This window comes from Chenopodium quinoa, unplaced genomic scaffold, assembly GCF_001683475.1.
Source record: "Chenopodium quinoa cultivar QQ74 unplaced genomic scaffold, ASM168347v1, whole genome shotgun sequence".
In the NCBI taxonomy this organism is placed as follows: Eukaryota; Viridiplantae; Streptophyta; class Magnoliopsida; order Caryophyllales; family Amaranthaceae; genus Chenopodium; species Chenopodium quinoa.
The window spans coordinates 3,099,028-3,121,269 of record NW_018744991.1 but is presented as its reverse complement, the minus strand read 5'-3'; the positions used below and the strand labels follow the sequence as shown (position 1 = coordinate 3,121,269).

At 33.8% G+C, this 22,242-nt stretch overlaps 3 protein-coding genes across 3 annotated transcripts; all 3 read right to left on the bottom strand.

The window, feature by feature from the left end:
• Window positions 1-4,893: 4,893 nt before the first annotated feature.
• Window positions 4,894-5,618, bottom strand: LOC110707003. Its single transcript, XM_021885019.1, has one exon. It carries the CDS (start codon window positions 5,428-5,430, stop codon window positions 5,158-5,160), a length of 273 nt encoding a protein of 90 aa, XP_021740711.1. The 5' UTR covers window positions 5,431-5,618; the 3' UTR covers window positions 4,894-5,157.
• Window positions 5,619-10,239: 4,621 nt separating this feature from the next.
• LOC110707001 (protein TIC 20-v, chloroplastic-like) lies at window positions 10,240-11,335 on the bottom strand. Its single transcript, XM_021885018.1, has one exon. The coding sequence runs from the start codon at window positions 11,132-11,134 to the stop codon at window positions 10,493-10,495; it is 642 nt and encodes a 213-aa protein (XP_021740710.1). The 5' UTR covers window positions 11,135-11,335; the 3' UTR covers window positions 10,240-10,492.
• A 1,117-nt stretch (window positions 11,336-12,452) lies between these two features.
• On the bottom strand, window positions 12,453-19,823 carry LOC110707000 (inactive beta-amylase 4, chloroplastic-like). Its single transcript, XM_021885017.1, has 10 exons — window positions 19,313-19,823; window positions 17,081-17,209; window positions 16,745-16,994; window positions 16,124-16,344; window positions 15,974-16,051; window positions 15,709-15,868; window positions 14,914-15,167; window positions 14,571-14,640; window positions 13,667-13,735; window positions 12,453-12,943 (listed from the first exon to the last, which is right to left on the bottom strand). The coding sequence occupies exons 1-10, from the start codon at window positions 19,504-19,506 to the stop codon at window positions 12,797-12,799; spliced, it is 1,572 nt and encodes a 523-aa protein (XP_021740709.1). The 5' UTR covers window positions 19,507-19,823; the 3' UTR covers window positions 12,453-12,796.
• Window positions 19,824-22,242: the final 2,419 nt, after the last annotated feature.

The following is a 22,242-nucleotide window of genomic DNA, read 5'->3' as shown; positions in this document are numbered from 1 at the left end:
TGGTGTTAAAAAATAAGTTGATGATCTTGAGCTCCTAGATTCGAGTCTTCTAATTGATTTTGCTAAAACTTATGTTGCTTGATTGCTTCCTTCCCTATCTTCACATGTATTGAATTCTAAAACCGCGACAAATAATTCTAATTATCAAATATAAAATTTACTTGATGGTTACATTGAGCACGAGAATGATACAACATATAGTAGTTCACTAGTCCAAACACGCTTTTAGTTCAAACACATTCACTAATCCAGAACTTAAAGAGAAGACACTATTGTAAATTTGTAATGTCACTCCACCATGATCTATATATACATATATCATGTTTCAAACTTTAGGGTCTTCTTCCCAATTCAATCAATTCATATGAGTTTATTAGATTATGTCATCAACTTTTGTTCCCAAAAAAAAAATTATGTCATCAACTATTCAATCTGAACATCAACGCAAATTGAAAATGTCTGTATTTGGAAAGATTTGAAGACATTAAAAGTCAATCACTGATCCGTCAAGCTTAATGTAGTAGATTATGAGGTATATTGTTAGAGATATCGGAAAATATATATGTGATATATTTTCCGTAGATATCATTTAAGTAAATAATATATTTAATTAGGATATTTATGTTAAGATATTATTTTGAGAATATATCTTTAGGGTTTATGGTTAGACGTATATCTTTTAGGAAGATTGTTTCCTATCTTATGAGCTTAGGTTTTGTATAAATACTCAACCTATTGATGAATAATAATCAAGCCATTCTATTCTATTTCTCTCTAATTTGTCATGGTATCAAGAGCAGGTTAAATCTTGGGACCGCTCACAAAAATTTCCCCCCCTGCTGGTGGGTTAGAAAGTTAAACCCACCAGTGGGATTCAAAATTTTGCTTCCGCTTTGCAATATTAATATTTTTTAAATTTTTATTTTTTTGGGTTGGTACACGTATCATATATGTGTATGTGAATTTTTTTTTTGGGAGATTTTTTTTTTTTGGGAGTATGTGAGTGGACTTCCTCCACTATAACACATCTTTGGAGATGAAAAAAATTAAAAAACGGCTCTCTTGTGTCGTGAGACAAGATATATTTGGTTATCCTTGTGCCGTGAGACAAGGTTTGTGAGTTGATTTGAGCATGATTTTGCTCTTTTGAATTTGAGTTTGGTTTTACTCTGAAAAACTAATAAAAAATTTGAGTGTGGTTTACTCTGAAAGACCAAGAGATTTGAGTGTGGTTTACTCTGAAAGACCAATAAAAGATTTGAGTGTGGTTTACTCTGAAAAACCAATATTTGATTGGAGCTCAGTTTTGCTCTGGAAAAACCAAAATTATTATATTTGCAGGTTCGAAAAGAATGACGTTCCTGCTTGATTGATTGATGACTGATGAGTTCGAAAAGATGAACGTTCTCATCATTGAAAAAGAAGAAAAAAAATTGAAGGCGACATCACAAGAGTGTGCATCTCTGCTTCAACAAAGTGAAGAATTTCCAATCGCAACGTTCGTGTTACTGCCGTTACTATTGCGGGAGGGTGTTAGAGATATCGGAAAATATATGTGTGATATATTTTCCGTAAATATCATTTAAGTAAATAATATATTTAATTAGGATATTTATGTTAAGATATTATTTTGAGAATATATCTTTAGAGTTTATGGTTAGACGTATATCTTTTAGGAAGATTGTTTCCTATCTTATGAGCTTAGGTTTTGTATAAATACTCAACCTATTGATGAATAATAATCAAATCATTCTATTCTATTTCTCTCTAATTTGTCATATATCGAGAATGTTGAAAATTAAATTTTCTAAAAATCTATATTATTTTATCTAATGTCCTATTTAGTTCACCTTATGGTCATAAATCACTATACACAAATCATCTTTATATTGATGCCAACAAGGATTGAACACATTCTCTATGCATTTACATAAGGTTTCATGCGTTATTTATGCTAGTCGTGGTCTAATATGGTCTGTCTCTAAATCTGTCTATGTGTAAGTTCTTGCTAGAGTCATTTTAATGAATCTATATTAATTATTGTTTTAATATCTTACATGTTTTAATTTTATGAATTTAAAGATATTAGAGAATGCGTAAAATTCAATTATGAAAGTTTTTTTAAGTTCAGATGTTGCCTGCTAGGAAAATACACGAGTAGTTGTTAATTGCTTTGAAATTGCTAGACAATTTGTTTAAATTTTGTATTCTTGTCAATACCAACGAAAATCCATAACGACCCACCTCGAAAACGAATCATCATGTATCGCATTTTAAGGAGGCCCCCTAATATAATTTGAACTTACCTGTTTTTTTTTTTTTTTTTTTTTTTTTTTTTTTTTTGACAAGGAACTTACTTAAATTCGTAAAAGAACAAGAATTAGTGGATGTTACATTGTTAAGATTGATTCCTTGAGCATCCCTAGTTCTTGCTAATGGTTAACGTCATTTGATTACAATCTTCCCTCTAATAAATTTTCTTGTAGAAAGGACAACGTTTTTATGAGTATTCTTTCATGTATTTGAGGCAATCGAAAATTCTGTTATCAATGGTCGGTGATTAGCATATCATTTTTGTAACTTCCATGAGCTATGTGCGATTATTTTATAAGATACGGATTATTATATATGACTATATTTATATGGATGTTGTTCGGATTGTTGATACGTTTAGCTAATTACTACTCCATACTTGATTTAGTTAAATCTAATTAGAGCTTAAATTGGGGATTTATTCCATGCCATTTCCTAACTAGTTATGGAATACATTTGAGGAACCTAGCTAGCTAGTTGAATCCATGAATTTTGTAAAAAAACCAACTAAATCACCTTTTTATACCTAGTAAATAATACTCCCTCCGTCCCTAAATTTCAATTCCGTTTTCCTTTATTATGTGAGGAATAAATGCTAGAAACATGAATGTAATTTAGGGACGGAGGGAGTAATTATTTTTCCATGATATTTTGACAATTAATAAATTTAAGCAACGTTGCCTTCTTATTTGTTAATTTAATGTACTAGTTGATGTGAATCAATATTACTCCGTATTTTATTTTGATACTTGCTCTTAAAATTAGGGTTTAACAAATGATTTTTTATTGTTTGTTTAGCTTTGAGGTTTGGAGCTTTTAAAGTTATACTTCGTATTAATTGATCAATGTGAAATGTGATTTTTATATTTTTATTTTCTTTATTTACATATAATAATATTCTTAATTATCAAAATATTCTACCACATAATATTATTTTTTTTTTAATTTTTTCTCCTTCAATATTCTAAGCTGGGAGGTTAGGAGCCTTGTACTTAATTATACTTTGTATAAACTACTATCAATATAATACATTATATTTGGGCCAATTGCTATGGGATATTAATGCCAACTTCTGGGCCTGCTGGCCCAACATGGTGTAGGCTATTGATCCATACTATTCCACCAAATAAATTAAAGAAGTAGCTTGCATTGTTACCTTGTTAGCTAGTAAAGGTTGACTAACAAGGTAGCAACTAGCAAGATGCACCTAGGATGCCATAGAAGCACCGCGACACAAATGTACAACCATATAGTTACCGAGCCAATGCAACCAACTTGAATTTAGTTTCCAGAGTACAAAACTTGTCATTTATGACAGAGAAGTGCTAGCTGAGGCATGCATTGCTCGGGCATACTTGAGGTACCTAAAGGCCGAGACATCAGGCAGCCAGACTTGATAAGTGTAGGATCAACTTGATAAAGTTCCCTCTGCAATAATATTTTGAAATGTACATGTATTACTAGAATTCAGTAATCAGTAATACACATCAAAGTTGGAAATTGAAACATTATTGTATATAGGAAATAATGTTGGAAATTAAAACATCAAAGTTGGAAATTGGAACATTATTGTATATGCAATTTAAGCTAAGATTATACTCCATAAGCTCTAGAAATGTCTGTCCAACATAATAGCTATGAGATCAAACAGCAAAATTAAGCACTGATGAACTTCTTCTCGATCAAGGATTCGACAGCTTCCTTAAGGCTGACTTCCAGGGGAATGTAGTTGATGCCTAAGCTTTCCACCTTTTCCTTAGAAACTTTGTAAGCTGGATTGAATATATATATATAGTTCCTATGTTTGGATAAGTTTGTCATAAATCATAATAATCATAGTTCTTATGAAAGATTTATAAATTTTCCTCCAAGAAAGCTATATAGGATACGGACTGGAATTTATTGATAAATTCTCTTATCTTTTTGAACAAGTCTGCTAGTGTTTTTCTTCTTTTTGGGGCTTGCCCCTCGTTTCCACACACACACACACACAAAAAAAAAAAAAAAAAAAAATAAAAAAAAAAATTGAACAAGTCATGTTTTCAATTTATATGAAGTATAAAGGATTGGATGATTTTTTTTGGATGACATGCTAGTAGATAATAATCCATAGGCGGCCACCGGCCACGAGTTACTTTCTACGCTTTTTTTCTAAGTTATTTCATTATGACTTGACACGTTTGCAATAACTTTACCTTTATTAATACGAGTATTGTTTAATTGTAAAAAATTATACACATATAAACAAACATATCCAACATAATTTATATTTTTCACTTTTTATATATAAATGAAAAATAGTAAAATAAAAAAAATGAATAATGCCGATAGTCATTATTACGTACTGATAAAACTCATACAGTACAATATTACAATATATAAATATATAATTAATTAGTTACCGTAAGTATAATATTAACGCTTAAACTCATATTGGAAATTGTGGATGTCAATATATATGTAGCAATTTAAATAGCTAGAAAAAACAAAGATGTAATTGTATATATTTTGCAATCCACCCTAGTTAGTTTGCAATCTAACTAGGGTGGATTGCAAAATATCAAAATTGGGCAATAAAATAAACAATGACCACTAAATGGTCTAAATCACCAATGAAATCATGCACTTATTATGATTATTCATGTCATCAAAATAAATGACTTAATACATAGTAATTTTCCCACCTTTTTAGATCGTGAAACAGTACATAGATAAATAAGTTTTTTTGGTGTTTAGAGAGCCACAAGGGCAGGACAGAGATCAACAAGATCGTTTAATTAAAGCTATTAAATTGAAAAAGGCTTAAAAGAAAAGAACACAGCCGCTAAGCCGACTAACGGAAAATCAACTGCTTGTAGTTGCATCATCACCGGCTTCAACGGCTTGAGCTTCTGTTGGAGCAGCTTCTTGGACCGCCGGTTCATCATTAGCCGCAGTAGGTTCAACATGAGCCGCGCTAGTTTCATTAGCTTCAGTAGGTTCCGGCTTGTCCGAAGTGGCTCCTTTCTTGCCGAGCCACGGCTTGAGAGCCAGCTCGACGGCTAGCCACCCAACAGCAAGCACACTCATTAAAATTGCTGCTTGCTTCACATGTCCTTCCTTTGGTGCGCTCGTCATCTCCTATAATTGATCAAGTTAGAGTAAGATATTCAAGTGATTTTGGAAATTTGGAATTGTTGCTTTTATTTTGGAATTGTGGTTACTAATCAATACTACTAGTTTTTGCTATATCTTCATATTTGACGTTATTGTATATTTGTCCCGTGAACACTTGGTCCTCAACACGCAATTTATCCGGGATGTGAAACGTGCGGATATCAACTATTTTAGTTACTTTAAGTTTTGGACGTAATGTATCAAATTAAAACTTTGTATATGTGACAGATTATTAAGACATTCTTCTTTGTAACACTTCTTTGAAGCTTCCACTTGTCCCACAAACAACCAAAAATCATTTTCAAAGGATTCAAAATTTGATATTTAATCAATCAATTAATTAGCAAGTAATGCTATATATAGTTTGTTTTATTCAATTATTTTAACTAAACTAAATTTCATGTAAACTTTCACTATAACATGACATATTTGTTATTGCGTCACAAACTCACAATTCATAATCATTGTAGCAAAATATATATTTTATCTAAGCTTGTGTGCACTTATTTTTTTTAAATTAGTCAAAATAAGTTGAACAAATCGTTCATAAGCCTAAGAACGGTGTCATTGATAACATAACCGATTAACCATATCATTAACCATTAACCACCATCAATCAAGCTAGAGTTTCAATGAAACCTAAAATAATTACCTAGATGGCTTCTAATGACATGTTATCTTATCTTTTCAATTTTCATCACTACTAGTAATATCCTATCTTTAGTCCCACGACTCCCACCAAATAAATATGACCCTTTTTCTAATTGCTTGTTTTATTTGATTAGAAATTGCATACCTTTGTTTAAGCATAAATAAAAAACCAACAATAACTAATTTGAAACAAAAAAATTTTGGATGATCAATAAAAACTAAATTAAACCCTTATCAATTATCATCATTATTTATAACATTAAATTAAATCTAAAGCATTATTACATAAATAAAGTTGATAACATTATCATCAAAAGGTTAAACCGAAATCCCTAATTAGAAAACCAAAACCCAACAATGTTAACCAGTTAATCATCATTATCATTCTCAACGGCAGCAGCTTGAGCATCGTGTGAAACGAAGTCGTTGTCGTTGTCATCATCAGGGTCATGAGCAGGGTCCGACTTGTCGATAGCGGCTCGAGCCTTGTCGAGCCATGGTTTGAAAGCAAGCTCGATGGTTAACCACGCAAAACCGAGCGCACCCATTACTATTGCTGCTTGCTTCAACGATCCATTCCTTGGTGAGCTCCCCATTTCTTGAATTGAGGTATGAAGTTGAGAGAGAAATTGAAGTGATTTTTTTTTGGGAATTTAGGGATTTTTGGCTGCTACTAGAAGTTTCTTTGTTTGTGTTATCTTGATATTTTTGACTTGTGGTAGATGGTTCATGACCTTTGGTTGACACTTGGTCTATATTACTTGGCCCAGTTTTATGGTTGATAAAAGGTCCAATTTCAATTGGTAAATACGAAGTAGTTTTAATTAAAGATGGACTCGGATTGAGTTAAGAAAAAGACATGTGGTGTTGAATTCGTGAGGGTCATTTATAAATGAAGCTTATGCACGACCTGACTCATATGTTGTAACCCGAGGCTGATATCTTAGAGGTCAAGTTCATGCCTTATATATTTTGACTCCGTAGTGAAAAAAAAAGACATACCGACACACAAGTTGGCCTTTCGTGCTCTTGCCAAAATTTGTAATTAAGCCCATGTAAGACCCATGCGGCGTGCCTTTTGTTCCATGGCAAGGGTGTGCTAGGTTAGATCATTTTCGTGTTAAATTTAGTTGGCCCTCAAGCTAGCCCGACTCATGTCCAATTCTAATTTATTCTTTTGCTTTTCCACAATGCATCGTTTTAGAAGGACATGATTGCTAACACACTACTTAAACCATTATCTTAAATTATGTTTTGATAAAAAAATTATTAAAGAGAATTATTTTGAAAATAAACATTTAAATTAGCCCTATCACTATTATAATACTATTTTAATACTTGGTATGTTAGTAAAATTAGTAACTAGACATGGTCAAAGTCAATATAGGATTTGTGTAAATAGACGAAAAATTTATATTAGACTCAAATAAATGATTTTTTGAGGCAATATTGCCCTGGTTTAATAACTTGTGTTCGTGTTCGGACCAGGCTTACAAAATAAGCTTGGCTTAGTCTAGTGGTGTCGTGGTGAAAACGTATACCTTGTGACATTGAAATTAGGAGGTTGTATCGAGTCCTACTGGCTTCGCATCACCCTAGCAGTAGGGCTTGTCCCTGAAGGGCCTGAACCAATTTAATACATTGCAATGGGTGAATCTTTGCTTAATGTCTCCATGAACCAGGATGTAATAACCTCAGTCTCCAATATCATAGCTTTCGTAGCAAACTCTACTTGGAGATTAAACCAGTGTAACCAACGTGTTCATAACCAGGATGCTCATGTCTTGCAGCATGGAAGGGACTTGATTCACTGGCAAACCATGGAAGAATATCAAATATTTCTTATCTTTTTCTTGACAGGATTACAACTAAGGGGTGAATCTTTACATTGCTTAATCTCACAGGCAGAAAATCTTAAGTCTATCAGAAAGGTCAGATAACTGAATCTCATTGCACCAGTAAATTTTTTTTACCTTGCCTGAGTACTTAAAGGCTTATCAGCAAAGAGTTTACAGCTATATGTCCACATGTAATTGGCCGGAGCATTGTGGTGCTTCGATTGGCCTTGTGGGGAGGGCATGATTCCAATCACAGGTATTACAGAAAGATCATACAGGGCTACTCTGATTAAACTGACAAAATATGCGGTTCTTTCTGCATTATCAATGTTCTCTTTGGCCAAAATTCTTGATTCATTTTCTCCTCAAAGGTAGGTTGGAAAGAATAGGAACAGAAGACTAATGTTAAAGAATAAAGTGATTGCCAAGGTAGACCTTAGAATTGAAGAAGAGGGGATGGAGCTTGTTTGCTCCAAAGTATTTGAGACGAACATAGAGGTTCAAGACATGCCTTAGGTCCTAATTCTTAGCAGATGGATGCCATTTACTATTGAGGAAAGTACTCCCACAGTTGGACCTTTCACAGTGGTAATTCAAAATAGGGCTATTTGTAGTTCAATTTCAAGCTAACTAATCAGTCAAAATACACAGCACAGAATACTAAAGCAATGGCTTGAGATGAAAAGATAATAGTATAGACCTAAATTTATTATCAGTTAGTTGCTGTAGAAACTGGGAAGGAGAATTATATGGATTCTATGGATAAATGCCATATTTATTAAGCCTTAAACAGCACTTTAGGAAATAAGGCCACATCAACAGCACCCACTACCTAGAACATGCCATCAAGCCATTTACAGACAACTCGGGTTGAGATAACCCATGGTCTTTAGACCCACATCCCACCAATATTCTCAAACTTGTCCAGCATATCAGTAGGAAGCTATAAGCTAATTTCCTTGCTCAACATATAAAAGGGAGGGTAAAGTGGCGCTGCATGATACAGCAACAGACCAAGTTAACTCTTTTTTGTAGTTGCTCAAACCTCAGAATATATACCAAGGGAAAATTTGTTTCAAGCAAAACATGGTCATTACATTTTCTGTGTAGATCATCTCAGCATTGTTGTTAGACAACTTCTACACTAGCAGCTTAATGATATACGAAGTAGTAGTCATTAGTCAACGATAATTGTCAAAACAGTATCTGGTCTGGTGGGGCTTGTGGAACCGACAGCATGCCATTACTTTATATAAGAGATTCGGAATTCCTAAAAGGATCCGACAAAGCAGCTACTTCACCGTAACTGATGTTCTTAACAGGAATTACCATTCTTCTGTCTCTGATGTCAGTTATGTCAATGTGCCTTGAATAGCCAAAGGCAAGGCAGTCATTGTCCGCCCAACACAATAATCTCTAGGGTTTTTGAAAATAAAATGAGGCAACATTTCACTGGCTCGAAGAAAGTCTAGGACATAGAGAGAGATATGTTACAAATAGGGTAATGATCAAAGATTGAACTTGGTTTCTAAGAAAGATTCACATGTGATGGTCAACGTGTAATCAACTAATCACCTATGCTAGTGCAGTGACGGAGACATTGGTGATGGCATCGGAAATTGCATTAATTGAGATGCTTGGTGAGAAAGTTGATGATCTGCCCCACTTGGGACATAAATAGTGTAAGTGAGGAATGGCAAAAGCCAAAAGGAGCTGAGTTAGTAGCAACTAGACAGGCTAATGCCTTAGTGCCCCTGCTCCTTGGATATTGCCTGGTTATCCTCAGCTTGATTTCCAAATCAAATATAAAATAGGAAGAATATGCCAACTTTGAAGAAGAACAGCAACAATTATTGCTAGCAGCTGAAATAAATGGTTTTCTCACTAGCATGTCGCGTGCTAGCAGCTACTGAAAGCACCATGAACATAAGAGTTATTGCAACATGACATAGTGAGTAGGTTACTATGATGGATCAAGGATGTAAAAGGGGTATCTAGCCTTAAGCCAAGGTTCACTATGTAATCAAGTAAGAAGCACTATAAACATGATTTACGACTAAATGAAGTTTCTTTTCCCATGTAGTGTCATTTCTTAGGAAGTTTACAAACTTCCTAAAAACTTTCTAACCAATTGACTTACTTTGTTACACAAACTAGGAACCTTCACTTCCTATATATTTTGCTGTCAATCAAACAAGGACTAAGTTACGTTCTCGAGTCGAGGTTTCAACCAACAATGAAATTTATGCATAAATGAAATGTATACATAGTTTATAAGATGGACCAACAACAAAACCTCAAGTAATGCTCATTCATCCAAAGCTGAAATAAAAAATTATACTTTTCATCCAAAGGGCAATTCCCAAATTCTAATTTCTATTCATCTATATCAAAAAATCAATGATACAACAAAACTACCCTTGTTCATAATAATTCCAAAGTATACAATAATTTGATACAATTTTTGTAACAGAGAAGATTATAAACAACATAATTAAATAAAAACAAAAATAGTAATATTAGTGAAATGAAATTCAAAGGACTTGCCTCTCAGCAGCTTCAGCAACAATAGGCAATCTAGGCACTTGACCAAGAGCACAAGAATAAGACCCATAAATCAAACTAACCAACAAGAACAAAAACACAGTACTATCCAAACTCATCATCAAATCCAACCCAATCCCATCTTTTGGATTAAAACTTCTCTCCAAAAGATCAGGAAAAATCAGCAGAATATCAAGAACAATTGCTTGCATAGTATTAAACCTCACATATCTACTGAAATTTTGATTTCTTACAACAACAAAATACAGGGTAAAAAAGACCAAAACACCATTGAGTGGGAAGCTTTGGAAGACCTTAATAGCAGGAATTAGAGGTTGAATAATGAGTTGAAGAGGGGTGAATTGGTTAATTACATATTTTCCATATTGAATTCCATCAAAAAGGGGGTAAAAATAGCAAATTGCTGAGATTAATCGATCTGGGGCATCAATATTTTCATCATTTTTCTTGGATTTGCAAAGGATTAATCTTTTGGAGGGATTTGGGGTAGTGGGTGTTGTTGTAAATGAGAGAAATGATGGGTTTTTGAGAGGAAGAAGAGAGGTTGAGTAATGGGTTTTGGGGATGGATTTGAAGGAAGAAGGTGAGGAGAGTAGATAAGCTGTTGCCATGGCTGGCAGCTAAGGTTTTGGAGAAATGGAGAGTGATTTTTGTGTTGTTATTTGGCCAAATATCATATTAGATCAACTTTGAACCTACGGGCAAGTAAATGGCCATGTCGACCCTTTTCGTTTTAGTACTTTTTCTTTTGTTTTTATAGGGCTGTGGCCGATTAGGTTTGTGTGCGCGCGTGCACGTGTGATCAATATCGTATGCTGTGAAATACGAAGTATATTACATACTACCTCCGTTACAACTTATGTGCAACGATTAGACATTTTCCCTATCTGTTTTATGTCAAATCGTTGCACATAATCTGTAACGGAGGTAGTAAAAAGGTTCATTGACGTATTTATTGTTGTATTAAGGTTAAAGGATTTGTTTCTATACATGTCTAAGCTAAGGATATTAGTAGATTGAGTTTGATAAATGGTAGATCCGTAGATACTCGCCTTACATCAAGCTCCAAGATGGTGATAGGTACAAGTTTGATGAGTGATGAAGCGGAGATGAAGTTTTGTTTTTTAAAAAATATACTTGAGAATGTTGAGATCAGACATATGCGGGTTTGAGGTTGTGACATTTTGAAAAAAACATAATACTAAATTCTCAAACATGAGTTATATACGAAATGTTGTATATGAAATTTAATCTAAAGATTGATAGCGGTCTAATAAGAGGATGAATGAATCCTTCAACTACTTTCTTTGGGTTAGTGGGTTACCCAAGAGCCAATTTAACTCTTTTGGACAATTGATGATGTCAAAATGTGGTTAAGTTGTATCGTTTAGGCTCTATGATTCCATAAATCGTGCCTAAATGGAAAAATCTCAACAGAAATTCAGGAAAGCCTAACCGTCAATGATTCAAAGCCATTGACGAATTGAGATCCAAAATTAATTGTTATAAGCACAAATATTGGACAAGTCCTCAAAAACAGCCCCATTTTAAGAAACTTGCGCCACTGTAAAATCTCATGACTTGCCAAAAAAAAAAAAAAAAAAAAGCTTCAATACTGCAATGAACACAATTTATCTAATTTATAGATAACATTTTTAAAAAATAACAATGAAAAGGCAAAATTGATTTTCATATACACATACCAATCAAAAATGAAAATAAATCGTTAATGAACCCAAAACTGCTTGCAGATCAAGTTAATGAATGCTTCATCCACCAAGATCAAAACAAATTCATCTGTAAGTTTTATGTGGAAGTGATCGAAACCATAAATCCACATACAGATCAGAAACACGAGAGATCAACTGTGTTAATAGCAAATAATGAGTAAAGAATATTGCACCAGCTGATATGAGTCATATGACTGACAAAAACAAACCTTTTTCCTGTAAGGCCGTATATAAGGCTAAGTGTAATGCAGTAGTCTGCTTCATTACATAGGAGATTATACTCCATACATCTATAAGAGAGTATATTAAGTACCCTAAAACAGCTGATAGTTTCCTATAGAACAATTAGAGCTGTAACTACTCTGACATTGGAGGGCTATTTAGTATTTACATCTGTAAAGAATGAAGAATACAAGTTGATGAAGTCAGTATGATGAACAACCATCAAAATACCCCGCCTGACAAAAACTCCAGGGCAGTGAAAGCTATTCTATGATCGATTTGATTCCTTAACAACAAAAGATTGATTGGTTGAATGGTGTGTCACTGTTCAGCATTCATTTTTCTCACAAAGGGAACAAAGTTGTGCCACTTTTCGGGATTAAAAAAGCTGCTGCTCAATCTGAAATAAGTGAACGATCTTAAAATTTCTGCCTCTGTGCAATTAGTTTGTATTTGCTCCAGTCCAGCCTGCAAAATGAGGTTTCATCTTTTTAAATATAAAAGCAACAGATTTGAATATAAGTTGGAGATAAAGAAAAGCTAGAGAGAGAGAGAGAGAGAGAGAGAGAGCAGGGGAAAACAAGTCAGGAGGCAGAAGTTTGAGTCTCGACTCTTGAATAAATGAATATAAACAATTTCCAGCCTAATGGTTTATGATCTCTAACATTGTATCAGGAGTACATTAGAAGGGAATAAATACACTCGTAAAAGCCAAAATTTTGATCCAGGCAGCTCAGCTTATGTACTAAAAGACTAGATTTCATAAAAGTACAGCCGAGCTGGGACCAAACGGGATAAACAGCATGTGAACTTGTAGGTTAATAAGCCCACAATTCCTACCTACCCCAAGGTCAGATCCAAACAATCATATCAACAAGACAGCAAGTACTAATGCAAAATAACTCCTGAAGTAAAAGAAGAGAGCATTTTAGACAACTACAAACATCCTGTAGTTTGCTATTTATGCAAATCATAAATATGAGAGGCAACATTCAAATTTCCTTTTCCCTTCATTTAAGACCTAGGACTCTGGAATGACTAGAAGTACTAAAGACATTACTTTGCAGCAACACCAACATAGTGGATCTGTTAGTTTGTCATAGAGCCAAAGACTCCACCCCAATCACAATGGGTGCAGTTGCACACACATGCACAATAAATTAAGCATTTATTTGAAGCAAGATGGTTTACCTTGTCACAGCGGTCAACACAATTCCTTCCAGTCAAACTTATAGTCCTTCTCTTCGAGACAGCTTGAAGCTACATTCAAAATGGTATATTGTTAGGCCTTAATACATTCAAATCCATGCAATGACTCAAAAGCATCTGAACTATTCCCGCACAAAGATATTGCAAGGCCCTCTGATTTACAGAACAAGATGTCTATACTCAATAAGCCTTCTTGATGAGTAGTGCATTTTAACACCTATCTAGGATGACTTATAGATCAAGATTCCATCCTAAGGCAAGTGCGATGCTAAAATTGGGAGTAATTAATTTGTTTTATGAGCCAAATCTTACAAGATTTTATTCACAAAATATATGCTAGTGCTATTCTCTCACTTATTTCATTCCTTAAACATCATTATTCATCAAAGTGAAACTAAAGTCATAGCAGTGAGAAACTAAGATGGTCAAATTGAAGAACAATCCTTAGTCAAAGAGAACATTGCCAATAAGCTCAAAAAGATAAGTCAGTGGACTACGAGATCTCGTGAACGAAAGAACTGGAGTATGTAATGATGTCATTGGTTCTGGAAAAAAAAGTGTTATAATTCATTTTAAGCTATCCACACTGCCTTTCAGTAATTAGTGAAGATCTTGAGATTGGTCTAGCTTACCAATGCAAACAAGCTAAGTACCTACTCCGTACTTGAGAAGAAAGGGGTTTTCTACTCTTTTTGTGTGTGTGTTGGGGGGGGGGGTCTGCATTGTTCTACAAGTTAAGAGGGATTTTTGTAAAATAAACGAACAATATATATATAGGCATTTTGTTTAACTTTCCACAACAGAAGGCAGGAAGCAGATTACGAGAAACATGGAGATGCACTCAGGCAAAATAACTTGAAGAGAAATGGAAAAAAAATATGTTTACCTGCTGTAGTAATCCTTCTGGACTGCAAAAATAACCTGGTGGTGTATCACGGTCCCTCATTTCAAGGCACCTAAAAAGAATCTTTCAAGGGTAAGCACATAGATTATAAAGTAAAGCTTAACCAAAAATGGATTGATGATAGATTAGTGGCATTATTACTGATTCAGAAAACTAAATATTTTCAAACAATTCCTCTAGAAACTTCACCAAACAACTAAGGGAGAAGTATTAGATGTTAAGAACATGGGTATCAATTAATTATGCAGATAGACTTGCATAATTTCCTCAGGATAGGGGTAAATTCTAAGTAAAAGATCAAAGGTATATACAGGAGAACTCTTACGATAAGTGTAGAGCTGCACCATGACGAAACAGCACTAAAGCTAAGGGATCATAGCCATCTCTCTGAGCGGTGTTGTAATAACCAGCTGTAAGTTCAGCAGCATGTGCCAATGTGTGGTACCACCAATGTATTGCACCAATCTTTGCCACTAGTAGCACAGATGTTTTATCATCTTGTTGATATTTCTTCAACATATCTGCTACTTTTCCAAGAATTGCATCTGCGTGATGAATCAGTTTACCACTGTACCATTCCTAAAAATAAAAAATAAAAAATTACATCAGATTTTCTTGACAATTGACAGAAACATGTGGATACTTCAGTTTTTCATCAATAACCAAAGCATTTGATGGTATTTCCAGCTATTCTTTAAGTTTATTAGTGTGACTCAATTCCAGCTGCGGCAGTGCTTAAAACTCCATTTCAATTTTCTAGTAATACTAGACTCCAAGTAATGACACACTATTAGTAGCAAAAAGAGATTGGCAACCAAATAATTTTCCTGGAAGAATGTCTCATTATTTAATTGAATAAGAGAAATAACTCCTCTAGTCTTTAGTTTTGAACTCCCACCATGTCAACTTTGGTGATGCTTACAAAGCCTAGGATTGAAGAAATGAAATTTACTTGTACCCCAGAAAATGTCTTGCATTCTTGTTGTTAGAGCAAACACTCAAACACTATGCTGTCACGTGATGTAGCACAAGACGACATGTGTAGAGTGCATAAAGAATTTCTTTCGAAGATATTGACACATATAAATAAGGGAGATGACCTTTCAGGAGAAGTACATACAAGGAAGAAATGCCCGTAGTCAGAAAGAAAACTTTTATGACCAGCTTCAAAGAAAGGTACTCCAGATGGAGAGCTCTTATAACTTCCAACATCTTGTGGGCCATTTTCTCCCCACTGAGGTTTTCCTTCTTGGCTAGCAGCTATCTTGAGATCCTCCATCCTGAAATAACATTGCATAAGTGAACATTCTACCTTACCCCCCCAAAAAAAAGGCATTATTCAAAAGTGCTTATAGCAAGTTTTGGAAGCTGAAAGATTGGCCTACATGTACTTATCATAGCATTGAAATTCACCGATTCCGGGAAATCTCCACCGACCATCAGCAGATGGATGAGCAGGATACCTGCAAGTAGTCTCGTGTAAGCTAAGGGAAACAAAAGGCTGATGCTTATGGGCAAGGAGCCAAAAATATCACCTCAGTTCACCAGCAGGACCAAGACCAACACTTATTTCTTCAATTACATGACCAATTAACAAGTCAAATTTGTCAAGGAAACTAAAAATGAAATCTTCATAACATTGGAGAGCAGTACGGCCACAAAATAAAGGAAGTTCATCCACTCCAAGTGTAAGATAATCGTCACAGAAATTCCCACTCCGATCTCGGTAAAATATGTCCCTGTCGATAGCTCCAATCTGGGGGAAAGACAAAGAAATAAGGTTCATATATTTACAATTGTGCATAGGAGGAAATTAAAACCCCCAAGGCTGATATTATCACCTCCCAACTTTGTATCCGCATGATCTTTGACATTACGAAAACATAACTAGACAAATCCAACACATAACGGAAACAGATTAGCCATGACAAATGAGAAAAGGGAAATCATCAAAAATAGGACAACACCATCACAAAATCACACTGTTATAAGTAGAGAATATTATACATGTCCACCAATGGATACCAATGACATGAGAAATATGATAATATAAAAGAGGATCTCCCACAAACTAGATGACATTAAAAATTTCTTCAAAACAGCTAAAATCAAACAAAGTTTCAGTCAAGCAACATTTAATGGGGAAGTGAAGCAACCTTTTGAATCCAAAGTGGGAGGCTCACAGAACCTTTATGTTGGGATGATAAGCGAGCATTTGAATGGAAACACAATGCAATGTGCAACTTCAGACCAGCTTCAGATACCATTTTGAAAAGCTCTTCATAAAGAGACCAATCATAAGAATAAGGAGAAGTGTGTTCCACAACTCCCCACCAAACCTCAACTGCAACTCCATGGACACCTGCCGCCTTGAGTGCTTTTAGAGAAGCGGACAAAGCCTTGAGTCTGTAAAAGGCAATGATAAGGAACACTGATAAACTTGTTTAGAACGTGTATAAAATAAAATCTTATACTAGGGCGGGGGACCTTACCTTTTAATCCTTATAGTCCCAAGAGTATCAATGCTAAAGGAATCAGCGGGCATCATCACAAAAACAGGCACTCTCTTCTGCTTTGATGACTTTAAAATCAAGGATTTTGACCTCTCTCGGGCATCCATACTGTAACATGTAGATCACTGGATAAAATTAGTTTTTATCACAAGTGACCAAACTAACTTTACAAGTACCAGGCACGTACTATTTATACCTACTTCATTCAATTTGTGACCATTAAAACACATGTATTTATAATATCTAAACCAGAAATGAGGAAGGGCAAACATATTTCTTTTACATGACTGCTCAAACCTGTAGTAAAGACGCCTGACATTCAAGGCTACATGGGAACAAAAAATTTAAAATAAGAGGGAAGGAGGAAGGACTGAAAGTTAAGTGAGATATGCTCACAGCTTGGATTTAGAAAAAAAGTCAGCTTAAAACATGTGCAAGTGTAATTGCTAAAATGCAAATATCTTGTAAAACATAGTTGCATTACATACAAGCACATTCTTGTAACTGTATAAAACTTAGAACAGAATTGACATGTACTAGACCAACACTTGCACATTGCTGAAAATGTATGAAATAACTTCATGGAAAGAATGTTGATTATTAAATTTAACACTTTCTTAGAAAATGGATAAAGCCCTAATGGAAAAAAACTCTATTTAAGTCATGTAGATCCCCTGTATAAAAGTTAAATAGCAGCTAATATTTCAAAAATGGGTCAGTTGAAAGATTGTAGCTGCTGTACTAGTGAGCTCTTTTTCTGAGTTATGAAATCCAAAATACAGTACTTTCTTAATGGTTACATCAACATTACTAGTCAATTTAATTAAGTTGACTTATTAGCAAATTAATATATTAAACCATTATTAGTTGTCATTTAAAATACCTATGCAAGAATCAAATTTAAAGTACAAGACAAAAAAGATAAAGGCTCTATTTCCTCACCTTGTTTCCACTTAATTAACCACTACATATATAAGTTTTGTTTTGTTCTGCCAAGTTAAGTTCAGGGCTAATACGTCCAATACAATTCAGTGACAATAAGAGCTACCAAAGCTTGCTTTACAATTACAGTACGTTCATATGAGTTAAGTTTTGGGGCAATAAGTTCAAATGAATTAAGTTAAATATTAGTACACATATGTAAGTAAAATTTACATGAAGACACTTATTTTAGAGTGGAGTAGTTGCCAAACTAGCCTATAGCCACAGGCCCACAAAGACAGAGTACACACAAGATCAACTTCACTTCGATTGATCACTTCACACCACTTTGCCAAAAATAGAACCCTCAGAAACCCACGTACGATGAAAAGAACACACCCTAACTCCTTAACGTGATTAAACCAGCCACAAGAGACACTTATTGTGGAATGGATTAGTTGACAAACTAGCCTATAGCCACAGCCCAAAAAGACAAGTACGCACAAGATCATGTCATCTATGTAACTTCACTTCGATCCATCATTACACACCACTTTGCCGAAAATAGAACCCTCAAAAACCCAGATATAAAATTGAAGTCTACTCTTCACATTCTCAGAATAGAGCCCTCTGATCATATAATCTTTACAGTCTCAGATTAATCCTAATAGTATAGAGTGACTTAAACATTCAGCCAAGAATTAATGATCATTTCAAGAACACCAAAAAGACCCTCCAAAACCAGATTTAAACTCATAACTCTCATTTATTAATCTTGAATATTTAGCCAAGAATTAATGATCATTTCAAGAAAACCAAAAATCCCCATTTTAGTTTAGTATTAATGACTACATTTCACAATTTTACATCAAGGCAACATCAATACAGATAATTCCAAGGTTCAGCTCATATTAAACGCAGATCAACGCGTGATTTTGTCATAAAACCCGAAATAATTACCATTTTAGGAAATACGATTAATGATTGTAGTTAACCCTTGACATTCCGATAAACATTTCGTAACTAAATCATATTATACATCATCAAGGCACCACATATAAATGCAAAAAAAACCCACATCAAATCAATGACTTAAAATAAAAACCCAAAATCATCCAATCAAATAATTCAACTTAATGATCAAGAAAGCATGCAATAATTCAAGAAACCCAATAATTTCATCGATAATCCAAAATTAACACAAAATAATCATCAACAAATTATACCCATAAAACTAAAACAGTAGTAAAATCAAAATTGAAACTAAAATGAGCTGAAAATCAAGTAGACCTGAAAACTGGAGAATTCTTGCCCATTACAGATTTCCATTTGAAGAACTTCTTCTTTAAAAGAGGGGGAAGAACAATGGTAGAAACGTTTCGTTGAGTACGGAAACCATTTCGACCCTTTCGAACGCCAAAGAGCAATTCATTGAAGCCGTATGAGTTTCGTTTTGGGGTGCATTTGCAGAGCACACCCGCCATTATTGGAGGAGTTTCGAAGGATTTTAGAGAGAGAAAGTGGGCAATTTTTTTTTAGAGAGAGAAAGAGTGTGGAAGAAAGATTTGGGTTCCAAGCTTTTATGGGCAACTTCTCAAATCAAAGCCTCTTTTAATCTTTCTTAAACAGAATTTCTTAATTATATTTTTTTATTTACAGGTATTTTGTGGATCACTGGATCTTTTATTCATTTAATTTTACTAGTATTTTTTTAAAGGTAGGAATCTACGGAGTACTTCGTAATTTTATATGTATAATAGTACGAAGTATATTTACTGGTATATACAATGTATACAACGGTCTTCAGTCGATCTCTTCTACTCCCTTTGATTAAAGTAATACGACAACATTTTTTAGCACGATAACATTACTCCATCACCTCAACCTCAGAAGTGAGAGAGTACTTCCTATCGTATAAATGTTTGTAGTAGACGGAGCACATTGTATAGCAAGTCATTTTTAGTTGTATGCTACGGAGTAGTAGATTTCAAAAAGGATGGAGAAATATGATTTTTGTATTAAAAAAAATTAAGGAAAATAGTGAAGAAAATTCATTATTTTTTAAAATCTATTTTGCATATATTCCTGCTAAAAAAAAAGTATGTAGTTGGCATATTTTAGTTTTTACGTATAATTTGTCACCTTGTTTTTTTGGCTACTGAAAATGTCTATGAGTACACGAGGGATAACTACCTATACTGTTCACAGCTCATATATATAAACGAATAAATACACATGCAATAATTTAATACGTATTGTTATATTATCTGTTGTTGCATTTGGATGCTACATCCTCTACTCGACTTCCTACTATACACCATAAAAGGTATAAAACTACTCATATATAATTAGAAAATGTTAACAAGTTTTCAAAGTTATGAATAACAAATAAAAATAGGTTAGTAGCTTAAAGTATCTACTCTCTAGCATAATTGTCGATATTGTTGATTAGAGAAGTTACGCTGATTCAATTTGGCCCCGCTAAAAAATGTCGATATTGTCGACGTTTTTAGCACGAAAATCGAGAAAAAAAATAAATAGATGTAAAGTGGGCCCCACTAACGGCAACATGTGACGGAAGGATAACGACAGGGGTACAGCTTAATCACTTTTGGGACCTTGAGGCTTGAGGTTACAGCGAGGAACTTTTCAAAGGTAGGGGCACAACGTGGAATAGTCAATACCTCAGGGGTATGATGTAGAATTTCCATTAGAAAATGTTAACAAGTTTTTAAAGTTATGAATAACAATTAAAAATAGGTTAGTAGCTTAAAGTATCTACTCTCTAGCATAATTGTCGATATTGTTGATTAGAGAAGTTACGCTGATTCAATTTGGCCTATTTATCGTATGGAAATTGGTCGCAAAGACACAAATATTGAAGGTGATATAAGTTCAATCGTGACCAATATAATATAAGTTTTGATAGAGATATAAGTGAATTTAAAGAAAAAATGAATACATCTTAAAATTCAGGTTTACTATTAAATTACGAATCAATTTAAGAGCAAATTGGATATAAAGATAGGTTTTATTTAACTAATTTCCAATACCTGTTACTTATTCTAGTCAAAATCAGATCAAACCTAACTAGAAATATTTGTATTAGACCAAATTAGCTAGATATTTTAATTTCTATTTACTTATTGCTAAATATTTTTAACTGTTATTATAATAAAATTAAAAAAAATAAAAAATAAAATAAAAAAACAACAAAACAAAACTTTATGCAAAATAGTATATTTGAAAAGTAGACAATGAGCAGAACCTAATTAGATCCCATGAGAGTGAGGGATACCTCAAGTGGTTAGAGCTCCCCTAGGATCGATTCTCACCATCCGCCCTTGTGGCTCTCTAAACACCAAACTAAATCAGATCAAATCAAATCAAACCAAATCTTATTAGAATCAAGCAAGATAATCTTATTTCATATGAAGAGAATAAGTCTTAAGTTTGGTACCAAAAATCCAACGTGGAAGTAGTCATCCACAAAGGATAAGAATGCAATGCAACAAAATACTCGTACAAAAATATCTAACCCTAATTTTTGTTTGCCAGAGCACCAAGCAATCAAAGTATGGGCATTGCTAAATCATTCAATTGGTTTTTTTTTTTCCAATTAGTATTCATTAATTGGGTCCTACATTGAAGCTTCCCATGATGCTCCATGGTACACTTAATGATTGCTTTAATTAAATGATTAGCTTGTTAATGATCAATGTATGATTATATTATGGGTAATGTTATATGTAGCCCTAAGGGCTATATATAAGCATTAAATATACTCTTAGAAATTGTATAAAATTAGAAATTTATGACAAAAACACGCGTAAATCAGTGTTATTAGTGTTTATATTTTGATGATTTCTTAACTTTTACGATTTTCAAGTGTAAATTTAATACTTATATGGGCTATGTATAATATTTTCCTTATATTATACGGAGTATATATTTATAAAAAGGATCTTACTATCGAACGTCTCCGGAACATTAGATAATCCTAATATTTCCTAATATGGTATTAATTTGGAAGTGCATGACTGGATGCTAAAAATCACGCGTCAAATGATGTAATTAATGTTTACTTCAAGTTAATATTTCTACTTTTAATTATTTTATCTGGGCGTTCATTAGTCTTTTACCTTATATAAAAAAAACTAGAAAAATCTTTAGCTTGTATGCTTTTGTGTACATATATTTTATGGGATTATGCATGGATA